Genomic DNA, 25,636 nt, shown 5'->3' with positions numbered 1-25,636 from the left:
TTTATTTTGCATGCAGATCATAACATTCAGAGATCATAGGGTGATTGAACAGAGTGAGGAGTACAAAGTTACTACTGCGAAGAAGGTGCACAAAAAGTAAGAGCAATATAAATTTGAAATTTGACAGGTCCGTTCAGAAGCCCAATAACAGTGAGGAAGAAGCTGTTACTGAACCTGCTGGTGTATGTGTTTAAGCTTTTAAATCTTCTGTCCGACGGAAGAGGTCGGAAGAGATTATAACCGGGGTGGGAGGGTTCTGTGATAATGTTGGCAGCCGTTCCACGGCAACGAGAAGTGTAGATGGAATCAATGGATGAGATGGCCTCAGTTCAATGGACCAGGTGGTACTTTTTATTCCAGGAACTCTTTATTACGCATTGGCAGAATGGGGGTTCAACAATGAGACTAAAATTTCAAGACCGTGCATTTGAGCAATTTAGAAAGGTAGAGAAGGATGGAGGTGGAATGCGACTTAAAGTAAACAAGTTAAACAAATTTTGAGAAGGATCATGAATGCAGAATAATGAAGTTTAGAGCTGGATGAACACAGCAGGCCAAGCAGCATCTCAGGAGCACAAAAGCTGATGTTTCGGGCCTAGACCCTTCATCAGAGAGGGGGGAGGGGGAAGAGGGTTCTGAAATAAATGGGGAGAGAGGGGGAGGCTGATCAAAGATGCGTAGAGGAGAAGATAGGTGGAGAGGAGACAGACAAGTTAAAGAGGCGGGGATGGAGCCTATGGAGGTGAGTGCGGGTAGAGAGGAGATAGGTCACTCCGGGGAGGTCAGACAGGTCGAGGGGGTGGGATGAAGTTAGTCGGTAGGAAATGGGGGTGGGGCTTGAGGTGGGAAGAGGGGTTAGGTGAGAGGAAGAACAGGTTAGGGAGGTGGGGACGAGCTGAGCTGGTTTTGGGATGCATCAGGGGGAGGGGAGATTTTGAAGCTTGTGAAATCCACATTGATACCATTGGGCTGCAGGGTTCCCAAGCAGAATAGGAGTTGCTGTTCCTGTAACCTTCGGGTGGCATCGTTGTGGCACTGCAGGAGGCCCAGGATGGACATGTCGCCTAAGGAATGGGAGGGGGAGTTGAAATGGTTTGCAAATGGGAGTTGCAGTAGTTTTGAAGGACATGCTAACTGTGCCGTAAGTTAGAGAAAGGATGATGATGAAAGCAAGAATAGGAATGAGGAGGGAAATTTGTATAGTTGGTAACTTTAGGAGATAGAGAAATCATGATTCTGAAATGAACCTCTCAAATTTACACCTTTCTGGTTTGTTCAAAAAGCACACGTTTTAAAGACAGTTAGTCAGTGTGGCATTTTATAAATTCATACTTTAGAAATAACCCAGTCTGACTCCAAACTAAAACACAAACAGATTCCAAACAAGGCCTCACACCTAACATACAATGTCTGACCTAAAATGTCACCACTTCTTTACACTGATAAAACCTTTAGTTCTCTCAGGATAGTGACTTGAATGGAATTTGGGGATTTACATATACACATAAATCAATTAAAACCTTCCAACTGGTTAAAAATTTAACTGCACCTTAGATGCAGCTTTTGATGATTGACATATTTGAACTCTGAGATCCCTTTCTTCCCCATGCTACCTAGCCTCTCACCTTCCAAGTCATAACCCCATATTCTTGCTACAAAAATGTTCAAACTCGCTTTTACCCATATTGAAATGCATTTGCACTGTGGAAGGTGAAGAGTTTTCTGTTGAGGTAAAGGGCCAGTAAGATGGAGGTTGCAATTATTGAGAATAAGCAGTCTTTTCATTTCAGAATCCCAAGATAAATAGGATGAAGGGAAGTTGGTGAGAAAGGCATCTGGGTGTGGGATTAATGTGCAGGATCAACGATGAAGCATAGAGAAAATTCAAATTTGATGAAAGAACTGGAGGGCTAGAAGTACAGACTAGTGTGTAATTTGAAGTGTGTAATGTAGTTTTCCTAGCATTCAGTAAGTGGGATGGAACAGTTATCTGGAGAAGATCTTTGTGAGGAAGAAGTAGTCGCCATCTGTGAACCGGATTTCGATGAAATCATATACTCAGCAATGATAAGAAAATAAGAAAATGCAGCTATTTGGAGTAGACTATTTGGCTCTTTGAACCTACTGCTCTATTCAGCAGTATAATGGCAGATCTTTACCTCATACAACTCCTGTATCCATGATGCTATGCAGATTGTGGGATTTGCATATCAGACAGCAGACATTTTATAGTGTGCTACAGAGGTAAGGAGTAACCTGAGGCTCAATGGGAAGTAGGTTGTAGAAACTCTTTGACGGCGATTATGATAGTAGAATGGAGATAAAATCTTGATAACGTGTTGGGACAATTTGTGGAAATATATACGAGGACAGTTAAAATGGATGCTCTGGACACTGGGAATGGATGCTTGGGTTGATGATTTGCATCAGGAATTTGCCCTCCTCAGGAATTTATTATCCAACCTTATCTCTGTTTTATATTCATGGCTTATATTCATGGATAATGTAGTCAAATGTAATATACAGAATTAAATATTTGACTTAAATTATTGCCAACTAGTTATCTTTGGCTTGAGACAAATTTTCTAAATCCTCCTAAATAATAATAATCCTCTTTCAACCTAGATGTTTTCCCTGAAAATTTCTTGAATGGCACAGATATTTTATATCATTCTTAGTGCAAAATGAATGACAAAGTAAAAATAAAACAGATTTCCACTTTTGTTGTAACTCATTACAAAGAAAATTCCATTAGCAGTCAGTCTGTGCAATCTGTTTCACCTATTATACCTAAAATGTCATTATACCTAAAAGTCTTCAAAAGTCTAACTGTATTTACTATTAATTTCAGTAACACTATCCTCTGAAAGATGGCCATTTAAAACATGAAAAACTTTAGCACTCATAGAACTTCATTAAGCTACTTCACAAGTAATGATCTCTTTGAAGAGTAGAAACTATTTCATTGAGAAGTATGGTAGCCATTTGGTGTACAGCAAGTTCTTGCAAAAATTAATGAAATAAATGTCCATTCATACGTTTCAGCATAATTAGGGGAATATTGTAGAATAGGATGCTAGAAGATCTGTTTTGTTTTTAACATCCTCCTCTAACACATAGATAGGACATCAGCTTAATAGAATACATAAAAAGATCAATTCTGGGGCATTTTGACAGTATTCTGCAACTCTCATTAAACACATTAGGATGGATTTTCTGTTGCTGTGGGGACAGGAACGTGTACAGTAGTGAATTGAAAGTTGTATCTCAGAGGAAGCATTGGATCCTATCATTTCTGGACAGGTTACAATTTTGAAATATTTGCAGGAAAGGGGATGGTAGTAATTGGAATCCTATTTGATATAGTTAGTGGCCCCTTAAGGAGTTTGTTTAGGGTCTGTGCAACAAAAGCTGGATTTTCAATACTTTCTGTGTGCAAAGCAAAATAGTCTGATGCACATTCGTGAACAGCTGTCAGAGTTGCTAAAAAGCAAAATGAAGTTGGTTTCCATATGTAGACTTTTGTAAAGCGATGGGATAACAAACCCTGGGATGAGAGCCATTCCTCTGCCTGGTGTCCATGGTCACTTTATGTCAGTTTGTCATCTTGGTCCTTCCATAAACTGCTGGATCACATTGGCAATATAGCAGCAGCACCCGATATGGATTCTACTTGCTTTGACACTGGTCCCACTGAAGCAACTCAGACCTCCTGGAGGTACCCAGCATCTTCAGTTGGGTGCTGAGCGTGCCTCGTGCCAGATCAGCCCTTTTGCCACAGTGATGCAGTTTAGGCACAGAGTCAGGTTGAAATTCATCTGGGTGTCAGGTTCTAAACCTTCTCTTCAAAACTGTTGTGAATTAATCATAATTTTTCCTTCTTTATATCTTCCAAATTTGTTCCTTTTATTGCTTCTTGTGATCTTGATTGAGCTCAACACAGCAACCTTACCTTTCGTCCTTCATCCGGGTCATGTTCAGCGCTAGCATTTATCCCTGTGACACATTTGGAATGCTGTGCCTCAGGATTGTAGACATAGGTTCAACAGTAGCCGTCAAGAAAACTGGATTAATTGTTGAAGGAGATCAAATTGTAGAGCTATGGGGAAAGAGTGGGTCAGTGGGACTACCTGGAGTACTGTTTGTAAGAGCTGGTGCAGACTGAATGGCCAGATGGTCTCCTGTGCTGTCCTATTTTGTGATTCTAACAATTCAATTTATGATACTTTAAAGGTGGTATCAGCGGCCATTAACTAACTACATAATGAGCTGAAATAAATGTCATGAAAATCTTTGTGGCAAAGAATTAATTTTCTCGATGCAAAATACCAAATGGCTGTAGATTAAAATATTACTTATTTTTCTGTACTTGTACTAGTATAAAGTTAGTCATAGCATCTTTACGATAGCTCATGGAATCAGTTAAACATTGTAATGCATCAGTTAATTTTCCAAGAGTCTTGTATAAATTGTTTTTAATATGGGATTGTTTTTCTTAAAAAAAAGCTTTAATTTTAACGTGGTGTAGAAAAATAAATGCACTAAATCTGATTTTTTTTCTTGCTTTTTATTTATAGACATCTGTATTGCACATGTGCTCCCTATTCCATGCATTCATATTTGCACAGCTTTGGACAGTATACTGTGAACAAGCTGCTTCTGCCCCAACCCTACAGAGCCTGAATGAGTTTGTCTGCACAGCCACTTTGACTGCCCTTGAATTCTGGAGTCGGGTGACACCTAGCATTTTACAGCTGATGGTACACAACAAAATGGTGAGTAACAAGCAGAATATTTGTACCCGTTGTTCTTTACTTTGGCTAAAAGAATGCAAAGACATGGGAGTTATAGTTGACCTTTATAAGACATTGGTTCAGCCTCATTTGGAGTACTGTGTTCTATGCACCACAGTTTAGAAAGGGTGGGAAACATTAGGGAATGTACAGAAAGGCTCAAGGATATGGTACAAGGGATAAGAGACTGAGTTACTTGGGTAAATTAGGGAAGCTTGGACTGTTTTATTTAAAGAAGAGAATGTTGAGAGGAGATTTTAGATTAGATTAGATTCCCTACAGTGTGGAAACAGGCCCTTCATCCCAACAAGTCCACACCGACCATTGGAGCATCCCACCCAGACCCATTCCCCTATAACCCACACACCCCTGAACACTACGGGTATTTTAACATGGCCAATCCACCTAGCCTGCACATCTTTGGACTGTGGGAGGAAACCGGAGCACCCGGAGGAAACCCACGCAGACACGGGGAGAATGTGCAAACTCCACACAGACAGTCGTCCGAGGCTGGAATCGAACCCAGATCCCTGGTGCTGTGAGGCTGCAGTGCTAACTGCTGAGCCACCATGAGGTGCTGTGGAGATACCAAAATCATGAGTTGTCTGGCCAGAGAGAATTATGCCTTTAGTCACTATTTGAAAACCAAATTTAAAGGAAATGAACCAAAGGTGATAAAAAAAATCTTTTTTTAATTCAGTAAATGGTTTGATCTGTTTTTTAAACTCTTTCCGTAACTGCAGTTGAGAAGGAATTAGTTTAATTTGGTGTCACGTTCGGCACAACATCATGGGCCAAAGGGCTAGTTCTGTGTTCAATGCTCTAAACTGTTGGCAACCCAGCTTCTTGCACTGCTGCAATTCTAAGAGTGTGGTAGAGCAGATTCAATTGACTCTTGCAAATAATTACCCATAGAGAAAATATTTTCAGGTCTACAGGGTAAAGGAGAAAAGTGAAACATAAGCTGACGTGGGCACATTGATTGTGTAACAAATTCTGTGGTTGATTATAGACATATCCTTAAGTTGATCATCTAAATCGAGTCCAGTGTGTTGAATAAAAACAAAATGCTGGAAGCACTTATCAGGTCAGGTGGTGTGCCTCAAGAAAGAAGCAATGTTCATGCTTAAGGCCTTTCAAGAAAGGCTAATGACCCAAAATGTTCGCTCCTTTTCTCTCCATGAATACTGCCGGATCTGCTGAATATTAATGGCATTTTCAGTTTTACTCCAGATTTCCAGCATTTTGCATTTGTGCACACATATTGAATAATACTCTCAAAACCAATGGTTTTTTCAAACCAAGATAACAAAGTGTGGGGCTGGCTGAACCTACTGGCTTTTGTTTTAACCTTTTCTCAAGTGAAAATTCCTTTCCTGTGCTGCAGATGGTAGAAATGGTTTGCCTCCATGTTATCAGCCTGATGGAGGCTCTGCAGGAATGCAACTCAACCATCTTCGTGAAGGTAATTACATTTTTATTATGTCTGATGTGAGAGTTCATGTTTTTACATAAGACTTAGATGCCTGTGCTAACTAGATGGCACTCATTCTCCTTTTAATAAACATTTGCTCTACATCACAGAATTTTAGGATATGAATTAATTTTAGTAGTCAGTTGTGGGAAATTTATATTTGAGTTATGCTTGTTTTGAAAACGAAAACAAAACGTCTTAAATCCATTATTGTATGAAACACTTCTAAATCATTTGAATTAAAACATACATAGCCCAGATGGGATGATCTTTAAAAGTAGCTGGAGGAACCTAGATGTAAAAGTTCAGCCTGCAGTTCTGGCGTACCTCATTTGCCAGCAGAGTGATGGTGGCAAGAGTTGTGGACTTACAGGTGGGAAAGCATGAACTCAGCAGGACCAGTTGATTTGATTGCTAAGTACACATACACCTAAATTCCATTGTTCCAATGTCCAGTAGTTGGGATCTGTGCTTTTATGAAGGGGATTTAAATGCTAGTGAAGGACAGATTTAAAGCCCATTTAGTGTCCTGAGCTGAGGTGATTTAAATTTCTAGCCCTTTAAATTTGGAAAAAAGAACAGCATGCAGCTTTCAATTACAGTTTAAAAAAACACATGGTTAGCTTGCATTCTCTGAAGGTCAATGCTGCAGCCCCCTGTTTTGGCATTTCAGTACACTCCATTATTTAGATGTTCCAAGGTATATTGTTGTGATGAGTTGATCAATACTTAGCTGAGTGTCAAAAGGTCTAAAACTTCTCAGCTCAGCAGGGGACTATATAGGTATTTTGATGTTATTGAAGGATTAATTTGCCTTTAATGTAGTTAGTGAAATAGATGCTTATTTGTTTTTAGAACATATTAATTACTGGATGGCATTTGATTTTTTTAAATGGGTTTCATGTATCAGATTTTTCTTCAGTATCAAGCATGTTTGAATGAGAGCGCTAATTTTTCTTAAATTTCATGTAAGGTCATGGGGATGGTGAGGGTGAGAAACCTAAAAGCCTTTAATACAACTGGACAAAAGTCCCAGAGGACTGAGGTGAACGTAGTAATCAGCACACCTTGGCTCTTGCTGGCAATATACTCGTCTGCCTCCTACTGCATTTAGAGGCAAAAGGCCTGATTCTATCCTGTGCCTGGCAATGAAAGGGCAGTAGGGGAGTAGGCCCTTTAATGAGATGTGCCTGCTAGATCAGAATGTTTCATGACTGGAACTTCCAAGCTCCCCCATGAAAACCCAACCCTGTGTGTTTGGTTCACTTAGTTCAAGGTGTAAGATTCGTATCATGCTCAACATGCAAATTATGGAAATATCACTGCCAATAATGGTTGTATTCTAAAAAATTAACACTAGCTTTATATAAACAGATACTTATTTTTGTAGTGACTCATGGGTTTGAGCATTTCAAATATTATATAAGAAATAATTCATCTTACACCCCAGAATGCATTGTCCGTGCAGTTTTTATTGTTATAATGAAATTAATTCCCTCCTACTTTTGGTTCCTAGTTAGTTTTTATTTAAATTGTATGAGATGGCTTGATATGATTCCAGTTAATTACTTATCATTAAGAATGTTCATAATCTTGACCTTAATATTGAAGGGTATGGTATTTTTATGAAATCTTTGTAGTTTTGTTATCTCTGGAGTTTGGTTGTTTTCATTTCTGACATTTTCATGATCAAACAACATTCAATCGCCCTTGAAATTAGTAAAGTCATATCTTGATTCACAGACCCAGATAAACTTGGATCCATGACATAGGCAGTGCAGAATAATTATATTTTAGTTCATAAGTCAGACATTCTGTCAAGCTTCATATCATTGAAGGTGTAGTTCATTCTCGTCAAGCTGTCCAACCCTAGCAGATAAGAAAGAAGAACATAAAATACTGCCATTACAGTTATTTTCTTATAGCCTAATATAGATACTGGATAATATAGATATGCATAGATAATCATTGTGATGTAGATAATTATTATATCATTTTGCAGCAAGCCAAAGTGCAGTTAATTCCAAGTGCAATATGAAAGGAATAAGTTTCACTTAGATTACATTCTGTAACCTCTTCATGAAGTTCAACATATTTCTCAGCCCCTGGAATATTTCTTGAAAAGCAGTCAACATGCAGTAACTCTGGTAACCTATTGGGCTCAGTAAGATCCCATGAAACAGTGAGTCAGTAACCAGGTAATCTGTTTACTTATGCTAGTTGTAGAGAAAGTGTTGTATATTACTGCGAGAAAACTCCATTTGCATTTTTTAAAAAAACTGCTTTAAAATCCAGAGCATTTATCCAAGTGGGATGGCAAGGTGTTAATTAATACCTCATCTGAGAAGCAGAACATCCAGTAATGCAGAGATAATAAGAACTGTAGATGCTGGAGAATCCGAGATAACAAGGTAGAGAGCTGGATGAACACAGCAGGCCAAGCAGCAACATAGGAGTAGGAAGGCTGACGTTTTGGGCCTAGACCCTTTGTCAGAAATGGGGGAGGGGAAGGGGGTTCTGAAATAAATAGGGAGAGAGGGGCAGGTGGATAGAAGATGGATTGAGGAGAAGATAGATGGAGAGGTGTCCAGAGGGAGGAGGGTAACTTCTTCAGGGTAGGCATCCTTAGAAGAGGCTTTGCAGTGGAGTTAAAATTTGTCAGAGATAACAGACACTGCAGATGCTGGGGAATTCCTCCGGGCACCTCTCCACCTATCTTCTCCTCTATCCACCTTCTATCCGTCTCCCCCTCCCTATTTGTTTCAGAACCTCCTTTCCCTCCCCCGTTTCTGAAGAAGGGTCTAGGCCCGAAACGTCAGCTTTCCTGGTCCTATGATGCTTCTTGGCCTGCTGAGTTTATCCAGTAATGCAGCACTTCCTCAGTGTTGAGTTGTGGTGACATGATGGGGGTTGAGTCTGTAAACTCCTTACGTAGAAGTGAAAGTGCTACTGACAGAGCTGAACTAATACTGACAACAGTACAGAGATTATGGGATTTTTAAGCATTGTCTGAAATGAAATTTAAAGATTCCTATTAATGTACGTTTGAGTTGCATTTTCTCTGCAATAAACAATATATGACCTAATTTATTTACACAGTGAGATGAATATCACTAATAAATAATCTTCTAACTGCTTTGTGTTTATACAAGTTGGACATATGCTGGTTGATACACAAATCAGATTTTTAACTGGGAACCAAGTCACTGAGACTCATGGTTTCAGAGATAGTAGGAACTGCAGATGCTGGAGAATCTGAGATGGCAAGGTGTAGAGCTGGATGAATACAACAGGCTAAGTAGCATTGTAGGAGCAGGAAAGCTTGAAGTTTCAGGCCAAGACCCTTCTCTAGCCCGAAACATCAAGCTTTCCAGCCCCTATGATGCTGCTTGGTGTGCTGTGTTCATCCAGCTCTGCACCTTGTTATCTGACTCATAGTTGTTTTGGAGAGGATAGGAAAACCAAATTGTACAATTTTGAATCTTACGTAATGAATGGATGTCAGACAGTCTTCAAGGGCTCAATGAATTTGTGTGAAAGCACCATGGGTAGGATTTTTTTCTTCCCAGGAGTAGTGTGGACAGTGGTAAAAAAGTTGGGAAAATTGTGAGAATGAAACAAAATCAGAATCTCAACATCAAGAAAACATTATCAAATTTCCCCTTAAGCTTTAAATGGTGTCTTCCGAATCTTTCTATTGAGTAGTGGTTACCTTATTCCATAGTTGTGCATCTCATTATTAGCTCAACACATCGCATTTAATGTATGCCACTTCCAATTCTCCCCTTCCTCGAGTGTCGAGTTGACACCAATTCTTGATGATGAAGTCAGAATGGGTGCCTGGTGACTAAAATCTCATTGTGGCCTTCATCCAACTTGGTGTTCACTAAAACCTCCTCATGCTCCATAGACACCATCTTCCTCCACTCTTTGTCCACACAAGCCAGCATCAGGAAACCACCAGTCTAAGCTCTTAGCTTTGTTTCATACTGCTCATTACTTTATGCTTACTTGAGGCTATCATACTCTGTGTTTGCATTGCTTTTTAGCACAGAGGGCTGTTAGAACTGTTGTGCAGGCTGTTAATGTGTGTGTCTTGCATTGTTGAGTGGGCGAGCCACTGTCAATTCTGGAGATTTGCTCAATGGCCAGCGGCTTACTGGGAGAAAGTCCTGGGGAAAGCAGGAAAGACTTCGCTGGTGCTGGCGTCACTGAGGGAATGTTTACAGGAAAAGAGGGCAATTCAAGATAGAATTCTGTGCAAATTGCACTTCATGCTCATTGTCCAGGAATGCAGAGTCAGGATCATTGCATTGTTCACACTGATTGCATTTGGTTAGCTGACATGACAAGGAAGCAATCAGACAAGCTGACCTAGAAGCTAACAACTGGACTTGGCATTTTGGAAGCATATTCCAAAATATCATTTTAATCAATGCCTTAGAGCTCCTATGTTTGCATACTTGGCTGTAAATGTGTGTGGGCCTACTTTGTGTACCTTTTCTTTAGGTAGACTTATTATGGTGGCTTACAGACAGTATTTTGAGTGCCAGTGACCTGGGTGTTCCTTGTCAGCTGTGGAGACATGTCGGCGACATGCTCACCAGAATGTGCCCCTGAGTTTAATCTGGATGGAGAACCCACTGTGTTAAAAGTCTTTGAGCTGGGGTGGGTACAGGTGACAGCTTTGTCAGTGTGTTCTGTCAGACATCAATAGGTTCCACCTCTGAGATGGAGGTGAAGCTGAGCGTCTCCAGCAGACAGCTGATTTTGGCCTAGGTTTGCTGAGTGCCACATGTGCTACATAAGAGAAGAGTAGGAATTATTTGTCTAAAAGGAATTAAGAACTCATACAGATTAGTAATGAGTTAGTGCTAGTGGAATTTTCAGGGAAGCGCAATGAAGCTCACTAAGGGCAGAGACTGAATATGATGGAACTGGCTGCAAGAGCAGGAGAGGTGATGAATGCCCACCATGAATAAGCAGGAAGCAAGTTTGCAGTTTGGGAAGCTGAGGTGGATAAGAGCCGTTGAGTGAACATGATGTATGCAATAGTGAGAATTGTAGTGTATAAGCCTTGTGAGAGGTGTCTGTGTAGTGGCCCAGTCAGAATGAGTGTGAGGTAGCAGAGAGATGATGGTGGCACTTCACCTTGCAGAACACAGAAGATCATTTACCTCCTTGCTGCACCAGTGCAATTTGTTTTAAACCTGGGACACAGAAAGGATGTGGTCTGCTAACTCGCACTGGGCTAGTTGAGACTAGGGATGTGGCCTCCTTTGACTGTCATCAGATTAAGGTATTTCCACCATCTCATCAAGCAGCCCCTTTCAGTCCCTCTTGGAAAATCACTGTATGAACATCTCTTCCTGGGCCAGGCCCTGAGTCATAATGGTTCAGCAGCACAGTGTGAGGAGCTTTCAGCATCCAAAAGGGGTGCAGTTAGTGTTTAAATATTGTGCCGGTGACATGATGCTGGCAGGCCCTGGCAGTGACGATGTGGAAGATTGTGTGAAAAATGTGACACTGTGCAATGATTGACCAGGCATCATTAATCTCACTCGACAAAGCACTTCCACTGGAAATGGGAAAATCCAGCCTTATGTGTTTGCCTATCATTTGCTAGTGACAGGGTAATTAAGATGCAAATTGCTCATAAGAATCTATGTCCCACTGCTGTATGAGAAAAAAGATCAAAGTTTTAATGTGGTTTATCATACAGTAATAAAAATAAAATGCTGCAGATGCTGGAAATCTGAAACAAACACAGATCACTGGAGAAATCCAGCAGATTTGATGGCATCAGTGGAGAGAAATAGAATTAACCTTTCAAGCCTGTTATGACTCTTCAGAAGAGTTCTACTGTCTTGTTGAATTTCTCCACCATTCACTGTATCATCATACTATTCAGGTCTTCACTGTTAAATTGTTCCAAATAATTTGCATCTTAAAATCTATAGATGCTTCAGGCGTTAGTAGCAGATTATATTTGGTAAAATTTCAACATCATTTATACTCTTCGGTTGCAGTGATTTGGCAGGAAATTAATGTCTAATGCCAGTTCACAATGTTTTGTTTAACTGTAGAAAACAACTGTAATTTGTAACACTTTTCTTCTTTGAACAGTTGATACCAATGTGGTTACCAATGATTCAGTCAAATTTAAAGGTAAGTATAATTGCTAAACACCAAAGATTAGTGTGTTTCCGCATTGTTTTTACTTTTCAAAAATAATACGGATTATAACTATTTAACTTTTAATTTTAATCTGGCCTGAACTCAACAGCATCTATCAGCAGGTCTGCAATTGCGCCTTCAATCAATCCAGAATAATGTCAACTGTCACGTCTTGCAGTCTTTCCAGGGAGCTGGGCAGATGAGCACAAATTCGTCAGTACTCCGTAAATGGCTACAATGTACTCAGTTCAAAATGGCTCAGGTGGAAATTCAGTCATCAGAAGCTGCATCTCAATTTTATCCTCTTTAAAATTTTTTTATATACCCTGACTTGGAGCAGTAGCATCTCTTGTCAGTCCTCTTAGACTGATAAAATATTAGATGCATGTTGGCACCTAAGCAGCCTCTGTGTGTGTTTATATATCTATATATAACCATTCTTTCTTTACAAATGTTGTAAAAAGATGAATTAAGTGTTGCACATAAATTCTGTAATGAACTTGGTTTTATTAGAGGTTTGTAATTTAGAACAATAGAGTGATCAATCTTGTACATCAATTGTACTGCACACTGAGTATTTGAGATGTTATACACTATCTACATATCAGTTTATAGAAGTCTTTTTAATTGACTATTTTAATGCCGTTGTCTTCTATGGGTTCTTTAATTTTAGCACCTTTGAGTGATATTATATCCTCCTACAATCATTTTGTTGTTGAAAATATAATTACTAATTTGATTACTTTTTTTGTTTGTTCAAAGTATATTTGTTCTTTACCTATATCTAACAACACTCCTGCAACATTGGCCAACAAATGTAATGTCAGTTCTGATGTCGTGGTTTTCCATACATTCTGTATTTGGAATATATGCAGCTGTACTGGGAAATGTGCTGCTTCTTTGGTCTTGACATTTAATGAAACTGTACCTGTCTCTGTATGTAAAAAATCTACTTAGTGTCCCAGTTCTTTCTCTGGGACTATGCTCACTCCTAACAGCATCAAGTACGTGAAAAAATAATATTGAGGACATACTTTGCAATAATATTGAAATGGAATTGATTAACATGTTCAACTGCTGGTTTTCCAATATGCTATATGTGTAAATAATGTCTTTAGATCAGTGTAAAGATGATTGAAAATAGGGTAGAAACTGGTCATTTTAGTATCCAGTAGATTGTATATACTTTCCTGTAAAATATTGCTAAGATAATGAAATTAGATGCATATTTTGTGGAACAAAGAATATGGAATTCTATAGTGGAAGATAAAACATATTTTCTAAGTTAACAAAAATGGTCTGGTGTAAATTACAATTATTTTTCTTTGATAGTGTTTTTTTCTGTTCTGATTGTTATTAATCACTTTTTCTATTCACCTTTGTCCATTTGTATCATTGTGAAGAAGGTAGACTGCTGTTGAATATCTACAATTTAATAATTAAGCTTTAAGAATAATGCTTATAAGACAAAAAAGTTCAGTGTCAGTTTTTCCACTTTCTTTGGAATGAACAAATTTTACTAGTGCAGGAAGAACACATTAGAACAAGGCACTTGGATTTATTGATGAGCATTATAAGGGCTACAGCACTGTAGACTTCTAAACAAAATAGTAATAGTGGTTGGAACTGAGTATACAGTACATACAAAACGTGCATAACTATTGGTTCTTAAAATTGTTGACGACTTTTCCAATTTGGGTCAAAAATGCTGTATTAATAGACCTTTAAAAACCAATTAAACATCCCATTCATACAAAAAATGTTAATTAGTTAAACTTTTTTTTGTGTAAAAGGAGCAACAAGGTGGCTCAGTGTCAGAGATAATGGGAACTGCAGATGCTATACAATCCGAGATAACAAAGTGTGGACCTGGATGAACAGGCCCAGCAGCATCTTAGGAGCACAAAAGCTGACGTTTCAGACCTAGACCCTTCATCATAAAAGTGGTAGGTGGTCAGCACTGCTACCTCACAGCAACAGGGACCTGGGTTTGATTGCAGCCTCAGGTGGCCATCTATGTTCAGTTTGTACTTTCTCCCCCAGTTCTGTGTGGGTTTCCTCTGATTTCCGCCCACAGTCCAGAGATGTGTAGGTTAGGTAGTTGATCATGCTGACTTGTCTTATGACCAGGGATGTCCAGGCTAAGTGGATTAGCCGTGGCAAATGCAGGGTTACGGGGATTTGAGTTTGGAGGGTCAGTGTGGATTGATGGGCCAAATGGCCTGCTTCAACACTGTAGAGATTCTGTGAATCTACCAAATCAAGAATTCAGTTTAAATGTTGTTATATCATCTTGATATCCACATGTTTAAAGTGCAGAGCTTCAATTTCACACATGATGGCCCTTTGAGTAAATTATACAGCCGTGAGTGTAATTACTAGAAATATTCCAGCTTCAAACACTGCGATGAATTAGTCAACTTTAGTTGGGCGACCTTTTGCTTCATTTCTGTGGGAAAGGGACAGGCTGCAGGCTATTTTAGATACAAAGAAAACACTACTATTGCAAGGCACTTTAAAACAAGATTTAGATTGTTGGAACTACAGAAAACAGAGTGATAATTGATTTTGTTAACTCAGCACCTGCTTGTTATTAAAAACATTTTCCAGTCAAGCTTTACTGTGAATGTGTTTATTACTAATATTATTATTCTAGTTGCATAGCTTACACATTGATGCAACATCCCTTGACCTCTCACTTTTATTTATTGACAACAGCATTCAGTTTTATTAAAGATTTGAGTAAAAGGCTCTATTTGTTCATGCTTGATTGTTGATTGCCATGTTTGTTCTATGTATCTTGTGAGCTATTTATTTTGCAGTTCTCAAAACAGTACAATTTATCCTCATTAGAATTCATGCAAACACAGGAGAAGCAGTAACTAGATTTTTATATTCAGCCATACATACTGATATACACATTTTATAATGTCAATTCATTATCAGAGGCATAATCTTACAGTACCCTCCAAAGTAGTTAAAAAATAGTATTTTGGAGACCAAAGTACTGCAAAAGAAAGAATGACACTGATTTATTCATTGCACAGTATTTCACCTCGAATGCTTCTTGAGAATATTTCCATCAAAATGTTCAGCACTATATTTGAAGGTCACAATAACAGAAACTCATGATGTAGAAAAGGTCGCCAACTATTGTTAGAAAGTTATTTTCTATATATTAAAGCACTTGGAATTTAATTTTGCCAGATATTGTGGTGTTTGATTTTGCTTGTAAAATAATTTCTCTTTTAAATAAAAGATAATAGGTTTTATCTCAAAGATATGTGAATTTTGTCCTCAGGAAAGCCGAAGGAAAGAAAATGTCAAGAAAAATGAACACATCCAGCTGACCGATAGCAATGGCATATACTGGAGAATGACAGAAATGTGGCTGAGATGGACAATACTGGCAGCTCAGTGTTCCAGGTTTTAGGTGCCAAAGGAAGGATAGGAAAAGAGGCAAGAAGGGAGGGGGAGTGGTGCTTTTGATTAAAGAATATGTTACTACTGTAACTAGAGAAGATATTTCTAAAAATAGTCCAGTGAAAATATATGGGTAGAAATTAGAAACAAGAAACGCAAGATCACTTTGTCATGGAGTTGTTAGTATAGAGTTGTAGAGTTACAGAGTGGAAATAGACCCATCAGTCCAACTGATCAGTGCTGAGCAGGTATCTTAAACTACCCAGTCCGTTTTGCCAGCATTTGGCTCATATTCCTCTTAACCCTTGCTGTTCCTTGGCTGTTCATGTTATCCATGTTCCTCATGATTTATAAGCGTCTATAACAGGATTGTACAATAGGCCCCACCAGTCGTAAGAAGGAAATTGAGAAACAAATATGTAGGGGGTTCTCAGATCTATGCAAGCATAATAAAGTTGTAAAAATGGGGTATTTTAATTTTGCAAACGTTGACTGGGGCTACCATAGAGATAAAGGTTTGGATGGTGAAGAATTTGTCAAATATGCTCAAGAAAATCTTCTTTATCAATATGGGGATGCTCCTGATAGAGAAGGAGCAAAACTAGACCTTTTGGGCAATAAGCCAGGGCAGGTGACTGAAGCAAAAGTGGGAGAACAATTTTAGGTTTAGCGTTGATAATTCTATTTGTTTCATAAAAGTTAAAGATTTTAATTGGATTAGGGAAAATTTTAATGCTATGAGACAAAAAGTTTTAAAAAGTTGATTTCAGTAGACTGTTCACTGGTAAAAAGATGTCTGACAATTGAGCGGCATTCAAGAGTGTCATGATGAGAGTTGAGAGGCATTATGTTCCTTTTAGAGTGAAGGGTAAACTGGAAAGATTAAGAAACAATGGATGAATAAAGATATTGAGGTTCTAGCCAAAAATAAAAGAGCATCTCATTTTAATTATGGACAACTTGGTTCAATTGAATCTCTTAATCAACGTAAAGAGTGTAGGAGTAGTCTTAAGAAAGAAATCAGAAAGTCATGAGGGGATGAGATGGCATTGGCAGATAAGGGTAAGGATAATCCAAAGAGATTCTACAAATACATTCAGAGCAAGAGGATAACTAGAGAGAGGGTAGGGCAAGAAGGTTGTCTGTGTTGAATCCCAGGAGATGGAAGAGATACTAAATGAATATTTCACATCAGTTTTTACTATGGAGAAAGAAATGGATTCTAGAGAATGTGGAGAAATAAACTTTCATGTTTTAGAAACAATTTGCATTACAGAAGAGGAAGTTTGGGAGGTCTTAGAGAGTATAAAGGAGAATAAGAGTCTGGGACCTTGTCTATTATGTCCCACAACATTGTGGGAAGTAATGGAGGAAATTGCAAGACCCCTTGCAGAAATATCTGCATCGCTTATAACTACGGGTGAGGTGCCTGCTGATTGGAGGATGGTCAATGTTGTACCTTTGTTTAAGAGAGGTTGTAAGGAGAAACCAGGGAACTATACACCTAAGTCTGACTTTGGTGATGGGTAAATTGTTGGACGTGATTAAATGTCTATAAATCCTATCTTTTATACAGAGGCAAAAATTGATTAGGGATATTCAGTATGGTTTTTTGTGAGGAAAATCATGTCTCAAACATGATTGAGTTTTTTTGAGGAATTTGCCAAAAAGATTGATGAAGGCAGAGCGGTAGACATTGTTTATTTGGATTTTAGTAAAGCCTTTGACAAGGTTCTGCATGGTATACCCATGGGGTTCAGGGTGAGTTTACCAGTTGGATAAATAGTTAGCTCATTGTCAGGAGACAGAGAGTAATGGAGGGTTGTTTTTTGTACTAGAGGCCTGTGACCAGCGCTATTCCACAGGAATTGGTTCTGGACCCTCTTTCGTTTGTCATTTGTATAAATGATTTGGATGAGAATATAGAAGGTGTGGTTCATAAGTTTGCAGACAACACCAAAACTGGTGGCATTGAAGACAGTGAAGAAGGTGAGACCGCTGATCATAAAGCAATGAAATGGCTGCATTATGGAGTAATGGGAAGAAAAGTTATATTTTATGGATGAACTCTTGACATATCGCGAGTCTTAACTGAGCACTTTACAAGTGTCACAAACTATTCAAGTACGACTGACTAGCAGTTGTTTAAATCCAGTATGTAGCATGGGTGAACTGGGAAGAAAAACATCCATTAGAATGTCCAGTGGTTTGTGATTACTTCTCAACTTTATCACAATACTAGCTGAAACTGTCAACACCATGTCAGTTTAATTTTCATTTTTGCCTCAGATGAGAGATGCACTTCAATGTAGAAAGCTATTAAAATTATTTTGATTTACACTAACATTGACTGTCATCTTTGCTTCTGGTTCCTTCTGTGACTTTGAATGTAAATCTTGCAACAAGAAAATCCAAGAGAAAGCGGTAACTGCATCTTCAAAGACCCCTACTGTCCAAAGTAACAACTGTACTGAAAGTTTTTCACAACTAAGAGAAGAATAATTTCTGGAAGCTTTCATTCTGTGTATTTTGAAGAGCAAATTCTTTTACACACACAGCATGTAAAATAATTCTTGATCATAGTTTTAAAGGTTTTTCTCTTTATACCCTCTTTTTTTTGAGGGAAAGTCATTAAAGGATGAAAAGCAAACTGTCATAGATGTTAAAATTCTGAAGTGAAATACAAAAACAGAAAGTGTCAGTATGTCCAGCAGGTTGGGCACATGTGTTGAGAGAGAAATGGATTCAATAAATTAGATTTTACCAGCCTGCAAGGAAGAGTTGGGAAATGGGAGTAGCTGCAAAAGGTTGAGGGAAGGTGATGGGATAGTGTTCCCATCATCTGTCTCCTTGCCAGCAGTGAGAAAGTTGGTCCTCTAATCAAAGATCATTGAGTCCACTAGGTAGTAATTAAGGGCCTCTTCCTCCAGACCCTGGCATTTTACCTGCAACTGCGTGATTGTGGGGGTTTGCTTTTGCCACGGGAGACTGCCAAGTGAACTCTGGCTGCCTCAATGTCAGATAGAACATAGAACATTACATTACAGCACAGTACAGGCCCTTTGGCCCTCGATATTGTGCCGACCTGTCATACCGATCTCAAGCCCATCTAACCTACACTATTCCATGTACGTCCATATGCTTGTCCAATGATGACTTAAATGTACCTAAAGTTGGCGAATCTACTACCGTTGCAGGCAAAGCGTTCCATTCCCTTACTACTCTCTGAGTAAAGAAACTACCTCTGACATCTGTCCTATATCTTTCACCCCTCAATTTAAAGCTATGCCCCCTCGTGCTCACCGTCACCATCCTAGGAAAAAGCCTTTCCTTGTCCACCCTATCTAACCCTCTAATTATATGTTTCAATTAAGTCAGCTCTCAACCTTCTTCACTCTAATGAAAACAGCCTCAAGTCCCTCAGCCTTTCCTCGTAAGACCTTCTCTCCATAACAGGCAACATCCTAGTAAATCTCCTCTGCACCCTTTCCAAAGCTTCCACATCCTTCTTATAATGCGGTGACCAGAACTGTACGCAATACTCCAAGTGCGACTGCACCAGAGTTTTGTACAGCTGCAGCATAACCTCTTGGTTCCGGAACTCAATCCCTCTATTAATAAAAGCTAAAACACTGTATGCCTTCTTAACAGCCCTGTCAACCTGGGTGGCAACTTTCAAGGATCTGTGTACATGGACACCAAGATCTCTCTGCTCATCTACACTGCTAAGAATCTTACCATTAGCCCAGTACTTTGCCTTCTGGTTACTCCTACCAAAGTGCATCACCTCACACTTGTCTGCATTAAACTCCATTTGCCACCTCTCAGCCCAGCTCTGCAGCTTATCTATGTCTCTCTGCAACCTACAGCATCCTTCGTCACTATCCACAACTCCACCGACCTTTGTGTTGTCTGCAAATTTACTAACCCATCCTTCTATGCCCTCATCCAGGTCACTTATAAAGATGACAAGCAGCAGTGGACCCAACACCGACCCTTGCGGTACACCACTAGTAACTGGTATCCAGGATGAACATTTCCCATCAACTACCACCCTTTGTCTTCTTTCAGCAAGCCAATTTCCGATCCAAACTGCTATATCTCCTACAATTTCATTCCTCCGCATTTTGTACAATAGCCTATTATGGGGAACCTTATCGAATGCCTTGCTGAAATCCATATACACCACATCAACCGGTTTACTCTCATCTACCTGTTTGGTCACCTCCTCAAAGAACTCAATAAAGGTTTGTGAGGCATGACCTTCTCTTCACAAAACCGTGCTGACTATCCCTAATCAAATTATTCTTTTCTGGATGATTATAAATCCTATCCCTTATAACCTTTTCTAACACTTTACCAACAACTGAGGTAAGGCTCGCTGGTCTATAATTACCAGGGTTGTCTCTACTCCCCTTCTTGAACAGGGGAACCACATTTGCTATCCTCCAGTCATCTGGCACTATTCCTGTGGACAATGAGTTAAAAATCAATGCCAGAGGCTCGGCAATCTCCTCCCTGGCTTCCCAGAGGATCTGAGGATAAATCCCATCCGGCCCAGGGGACTTATCTATCTTCACCCTCTGAAGGATTTCTAATACCTCTTCCTTGTGAACCTCAATCCCACCTAGTCTAGTAGCCTGTATCTCAGTATTCTCCACGACAACATTGTCATTTTCTAGAGTGAATACTGTTGAAAAATATTCATTTAGTGCTTCCCCTATCTCCTCTGACTCTTCACAGAACTTCCCATTCCTATCCTTGATTGGCCCTAAACTTTCTCTCGTCATTCTTTTATTCCTTAAATAGCTATAGAAAGCCTTAGGGTTTACCCTGATCCTATCCGCCAACAACTTCTCATGTCTCCTCCTGGCTCTTCTGAGCTCTCTCTTTAGGTCCTTCCTGGCTACCTTGTAGCCCTCAAGTGCCCTAAATGAGCCTTCACATCTCATCCTAACATAAGCCTTCTTCCTCTTGACCAGAGATTCCACCTCCTTCGTAAACCACGGCTCCTGCACTCTACAGCTTCCTCCCTGCCCGACGGGTACATATTTATCTAGGACACACAGGAGCTTTTCCTTGAATAAGCTCGACATTTCTAATGTGCCCATCCCCTGCAGTTTCCTTCCCCATTCTATGCTCCCTAAATCTTGCCTAATCTCATCGTAATTGCCTTTCCCCCAGCTATAACTCTTGCCCAGTGGTATACACCTATCCCTTTCCTTCACTAAAGTAAACATAACAGAATTGTGATCACTATCACCAAAGTGCTCACCTACTTCCAAATCTAACACCTGGCCGGGCTCATTACCCAGTACAAAATCTAATGTGGCTTTGCCCCTTGTTGGCCTATCCACATACTGTGTCAGGAAGCCCTCCTGCACACACTGGACAAAAACTGACCCATCTATAGTACTCGAACTATCGTGTTCGCAGTCAATATCTGGAAAGTTGAAGTTCCCCATGACAACTACCCTGTCTCTCTCACTCCTATCCAGAATCATCTTTGCTATCCTTTCCTCTACATCTCTGGAACCATTCGGAGGCCTATAGAAAACTCCGAACAGGGTGACCTCTCCTTTCCTGTTTCTAACCTCAGCGCATACTACCTCAGTTCACGAGTCGCCAAACATCCTTTCTGCAACTGTAATACTGTCCTTGACCAACAATGCCACACCTCCACCCCTTTTACCATCTTCTCTGTTCTTACTGAAACATCTAAATCCCAGAACCTGCAACAACCATTCCTGTCCCTGCTCTATCCATGTCTCCGAAATGGCCACAACATCAAAGTCCCAGGTACCAACCCATGCTGCAAGTTCACCCAACTTATTCCGGATGCTCCTGGCATTGAAGTAGACACACTTCAAGCCAACTTCTTGCTTGCCGGTGCCATCTTGCTTCCCTGAAACTTTATTTCGGACCACCCTACTCTCAACCTTTTCTATAGTCGAACTACAATTTTGGTGCCCATCCCCCTGCTGAATTAGTTTAAACCCACCAGAATAGCCTTAGCAAATTTCTCCCCCAGGATATCGGTACCCCTCTGGTTCAGGTGAAGACCATCTTGCTTGTAGAGGTCCCACCTACCCCAGAAAGAGCGCCAATTATCCAAGAATCCAAAACCCTCCCTCCTGCACCATCCTTGTAGCCACGTGTTCAACTTCCTTTTTGAGCCTCTGGTGAGGTGGGAGTGGACTTATTAGAATCAAGCCTAATAAGTAGCTGATGCCAATGCTGATGTAGCCCTGTATCCTACGATTTGCTGAAGCAAGATTGGCCTTCATTTGTTTCAAATCTTCTTTGGAACAAAGAAAAGAAAATGAGCTTCATTTCTACAGCCAAGTAATTTTCCAGAGCACTTAACAAAAGTAATCCAAGCAGGGTAGGGCAGTCAATTTGTACACAGCACGGGAGGAATGCTAATTAAGAAACCTTCCAACTCCGCCTACAGTGAGATGTAACCTGTATCAAGCATGTGGCTGTGTCTTTAATGGGCGATTCTAGATGAAAAGATTCTCTAAATACGCAGTACTTCCTCAAGACTGAACTGAGAAATTTAACTGATGGATAGTTAGTAACACTAAGTTATTAGCAACCCTTTTTCAGGTTTTCCAAATTATTGGAGTGATCTAGCAGGATCATGTCATACACCTGACCATTCAATGTAGAATATTGAAAGGGAGCTCGTTTGGGGACCGAATAGATTCATACTACAATTGTCAGGACAGAGGCAACTGCTGCAATTATGGAATCTCAGTAGAGAAAAGCCAGTTCTTGGAGGCATCCTCAGAGGATGCACCCCACAAGTAGCACAGTTCTCACAGCAAGATGTCTTTAGCTCAGCAGAAGCTGCAGGGGTTGCACTGTGTAGGAGTAATACAAAATGCAAGAAAAAGACATTTTAGCATCACCAGGGAAATTAGTTTGGTGTTTAAGTACATAAATGTATCAAATTCATTACAAATGTCTATGTACGATCATTCTTCATCTCCATTGCCTAGCTATCTGCATTTTACTCCAGCTTATATGTCAAATGGATGATAGCCTTTAGGTAAATTATATGGCAGAAGTAGAAGATGAGAGCTTGATGCCATTGGAATAGATGGATTATTGACTGCAGGAATGCTTTCTTCCTCCAACATGTCCAGTCTCGTCTATAACTTCTTGTCTATAAATGACATTGTATCACTAGCATTCTGGAAAAGCTTGCTGGTGTGGACCAAAGGCATTGTGATTGAACCTTCCTCAGTCTAATGGCTTACTAAATGGTCATGCTCATAGGGCTATTGTTCCATCTTTTCTAAGTATCAGTGGTGTAGCTCCTCACAGGTGTCATAAGAAACATTTTTGAGAGTATGGGAGGAACATAATGTTATCAGTCACGGCAGGGAATCTGCTGAGTAAACCTGCTAAATCAAAGGCAGGCTGAGGCTTTGTTCATGTCACTAAAGCCCCAAGTCAAGGATCTGGCAATGGGAAGGTGCTTGCAGGCTGAAAACCAACCTTTGCCCTTGATGCTCCCTGCCCTTTCTCCAACATGCCCACCTCCCTACAGACCTCATTACAGCCTCAAATCTAACTGTATCCAAGGATCCAGTGATGATCCTTGCTGAGGTTCCTAGAACATTACTGGCAGCAGCCAATTGATCTAAGTGTGCACTGTAGTCAATGACGTATTTCTGGCCTCTCAAAAGCTAACAGTTTTTGGGGACAGAGGGAGGACAGGACTTCAGCCTCCAGGGTCTGAAATTGTTGGGAAGGCTCACCTTTAGATAGTTGATGAGCTATTATTTTTATCAGGTGTCCCCTGTAGAACCCATGAAGGCTCCCACCAGTTTTCTGACTGTAGTATAAAGAGGAACTTCAAAAGTTGCCATTTGACTTCATGAAAATGTTATCTCTCTCTTTATCTCACCTTTGAAATGCATTGAATAACATAATGTTGTATTTGAGCAATAGCTATAATTTAAAATTTAAGAAAATAAGTGTTCATTGCTGGAATAAAACCTCTGTCTCTTGGTGTAGATTATCATAAGCATTGAGTAAATTAAACATCATTCCTTCAGGTTTTAATTGCTAGAGATTTTAAAATATAAAATTAAAATTTATGTTGTCTTTCTCAATCATTTTACATGTTTATCTTTCTGTGTTTGATTTGATATAGAAGTCACCCATTCATTGTGGTGTTAATCTCTGATTGATTAAATAGATACATAGTTGTCATTTTGAGCCCTGCTTTCCCTTACTTATATTGTGAAATCTCACTTATCACCAAAATAAATATAAACCTAAACATGGTCCCATGAGACTCACTCACATCAAATTATGGCCAATTGACTTTAAAATGCTATGCTTTAAGAAAAGTTAACATATAGACCAAAAAACCACAGAAACTGCGGCATCAAGGTTTGCATGATGTGTTTGATGTGTGGCTGATACAATGTCAAAGCAGAAATTTGCCTGTAACAGTGGGTGGTAGGAAATTAACTGGTTGTAATTTGGTAGCACTCTAGCCTCGGCACTTGTGGAAGTGATTCATTCCCCCGTCATCAATTCTTGTGGTAGTGGAATCTTTCAAAATTAAAATGGAGAGGAGACAGGAGAAGTTGAGCAGCTGGAGATTGACTAAGAGCTAGTGCACAGCGCTGGTGTTTGTTTGCAGACAGAGCTGTTGGAGAAAATCAAGGCACAGTCAAATGTACAATTCTGAAGACACTCACTTGATGAGTGAGTCATTAAAAAGAAGTCAGGAACATAAATGGAAATTCACTTCAAGGTCACTCACCATCTTAAAATCACAGAACGATATTTTGCAGCTTTTGAGATGAGAAGTCATTCTATTAAATGAAATAATTCGGGTCTAGATTGAGTGTCTAATCAGTCTAATTGCCTAATCACCTGCATGCAATCTGTTGGATCAGACAGATCTTCAGACAAAGTTCAAATCCAAAGAAATTGACTTTCTGTCTCCAAAATGTTAGCCCGTTCCATTCCTTTAAGCATTTTCTGGTTTTAATTTTCAAATTTCCAGCATTCTAATTTTTTTTGTTCGAAAGACATAATCTATGTTTATTCTCCTGCTACAAAGGCTGAGGTTAGTTATAGTGGGATTATGCTCATTACAATTCCTCATACACTCTGCATGGGTGAAAAGCCCAATTTAATGGGCTAACAGGCAGTACTCAATCTCCTCTGTGCCATCCCATTGCTTATCTCACCACTCCAACTTCTGGCTGCATTTTTTGACAGACCCAGACAGCAACCCAGGAGCATTATCACCCTCTGCTCATCACTGTCGCCTACTCTGGAGATGTCAAAGACCAGGCAAAAAGCAGCTCTGCCCTGCAGCAATGCCCCCTTAGATGTTCCCCTGCACACCATCTGGGAAAGAAGCTGTGTATTGATTCTGAGGGGTTGCAACAAAAGACAATCCAAGTGACCAACGTAGCCTGAGCCGAGGTGGCTGTGGAGGACTGTGCCTGTAGGAGCATCAAGAGAGACTGGATCCAGTGTTACAAGAGAATGAATGATCAACATATGTTGGCCGGGTCTACACAATGCTTCAAGCGCCTAAGAGTAAAAGGAGCTAAAACACTCAGCAGCTCACACACCACTAGCTCACTGACCTTACATCACAACTATGAGAACAATCACCTCTGACAGCTTTTCACTGATGGCTTGCATGGAACACGGCATGACATTATTACCTATTCTTGGCTCAATTATATGTAGATTGCTATTTTTCCAGATACTGGAGAGGAACTAG

The 25,636-nt window shown here is 39.8% G+C and overlaps 2 protein-coding genes across 3 annotated transcripts in view; one reads left to right on the top strand and one right to left on the bottom strand.

The window, feature by feature from the left end:
- Positions 1 to 15,707, top strand: part of LOC125455968 (protein unc-79 homolog) — a 224,657-nt gene extending 208,950 nt beyond the window's left edge. For both annotated transcript variants that reach the window (XM_048538588.2, XM_048538586.2), the window contains exons 48-51: positions 4,578 to 4,775; positions 6,181 to 6,258; positions 12,394 to 12,435; positions 12,554 to 15,707. In XM_048538588.2, coding sequence (XP_048394545.1) covers positions 4,578 to 4,775; positions 6,181 to 6,258; positions 12,394 to 12,435; positions 12,554 to 12,754 — 519 coding nt within the window. In that variant the 3' untranslated portion in view covers positions 12,755 to 15,707. The remainder of the gene's footprint in view (positions 1 to 4,577; positions 4,776 to 6,180; positions 6,259 to 12,393; positions 12,436 to 12,553) is intronic.
- The window catches only part of prima1 (proline rich membrane anchor 1), a 155,283-nt gene continuing 134,214 nt past the window's right edge, over positions 4,568 to 25,636 (bottom strand). The window contains exon 4 of the mRNA XM_048538594.2: positions 4,568 to 8,136. Within this exon, the coding sequence (XP_048394551.1) occupies positions 8,097 to 8,136 (40 nt within the window). The 3' untranslated portion in view covers positions 4,568 to 8,096. The remainder of the gene's footprint in view (positions 8,137 to 25,636) is intronic.

Source organism: Stegostoma tigrinum, chromosome 10 (genome assembly GCF_030684315.1).
Source record: "Stegostoma tigrinum isolate sSteTig4 chromosome 10, sSteTig4.hap1, whole genome shotgun sequence".
Lineage (NCBI taxonomy): Eukaryota > Metazoa > Chordata > Chondrichthyes > Orectolobiformes > Stegostomatidae > Stegostoma > Stegostoma tigrinum.
The sequence above is the reverse complement of the archived record's forward strand: the minus strand, read 5'-3'. Positions and strand labels throughout refer to the sequence as shown.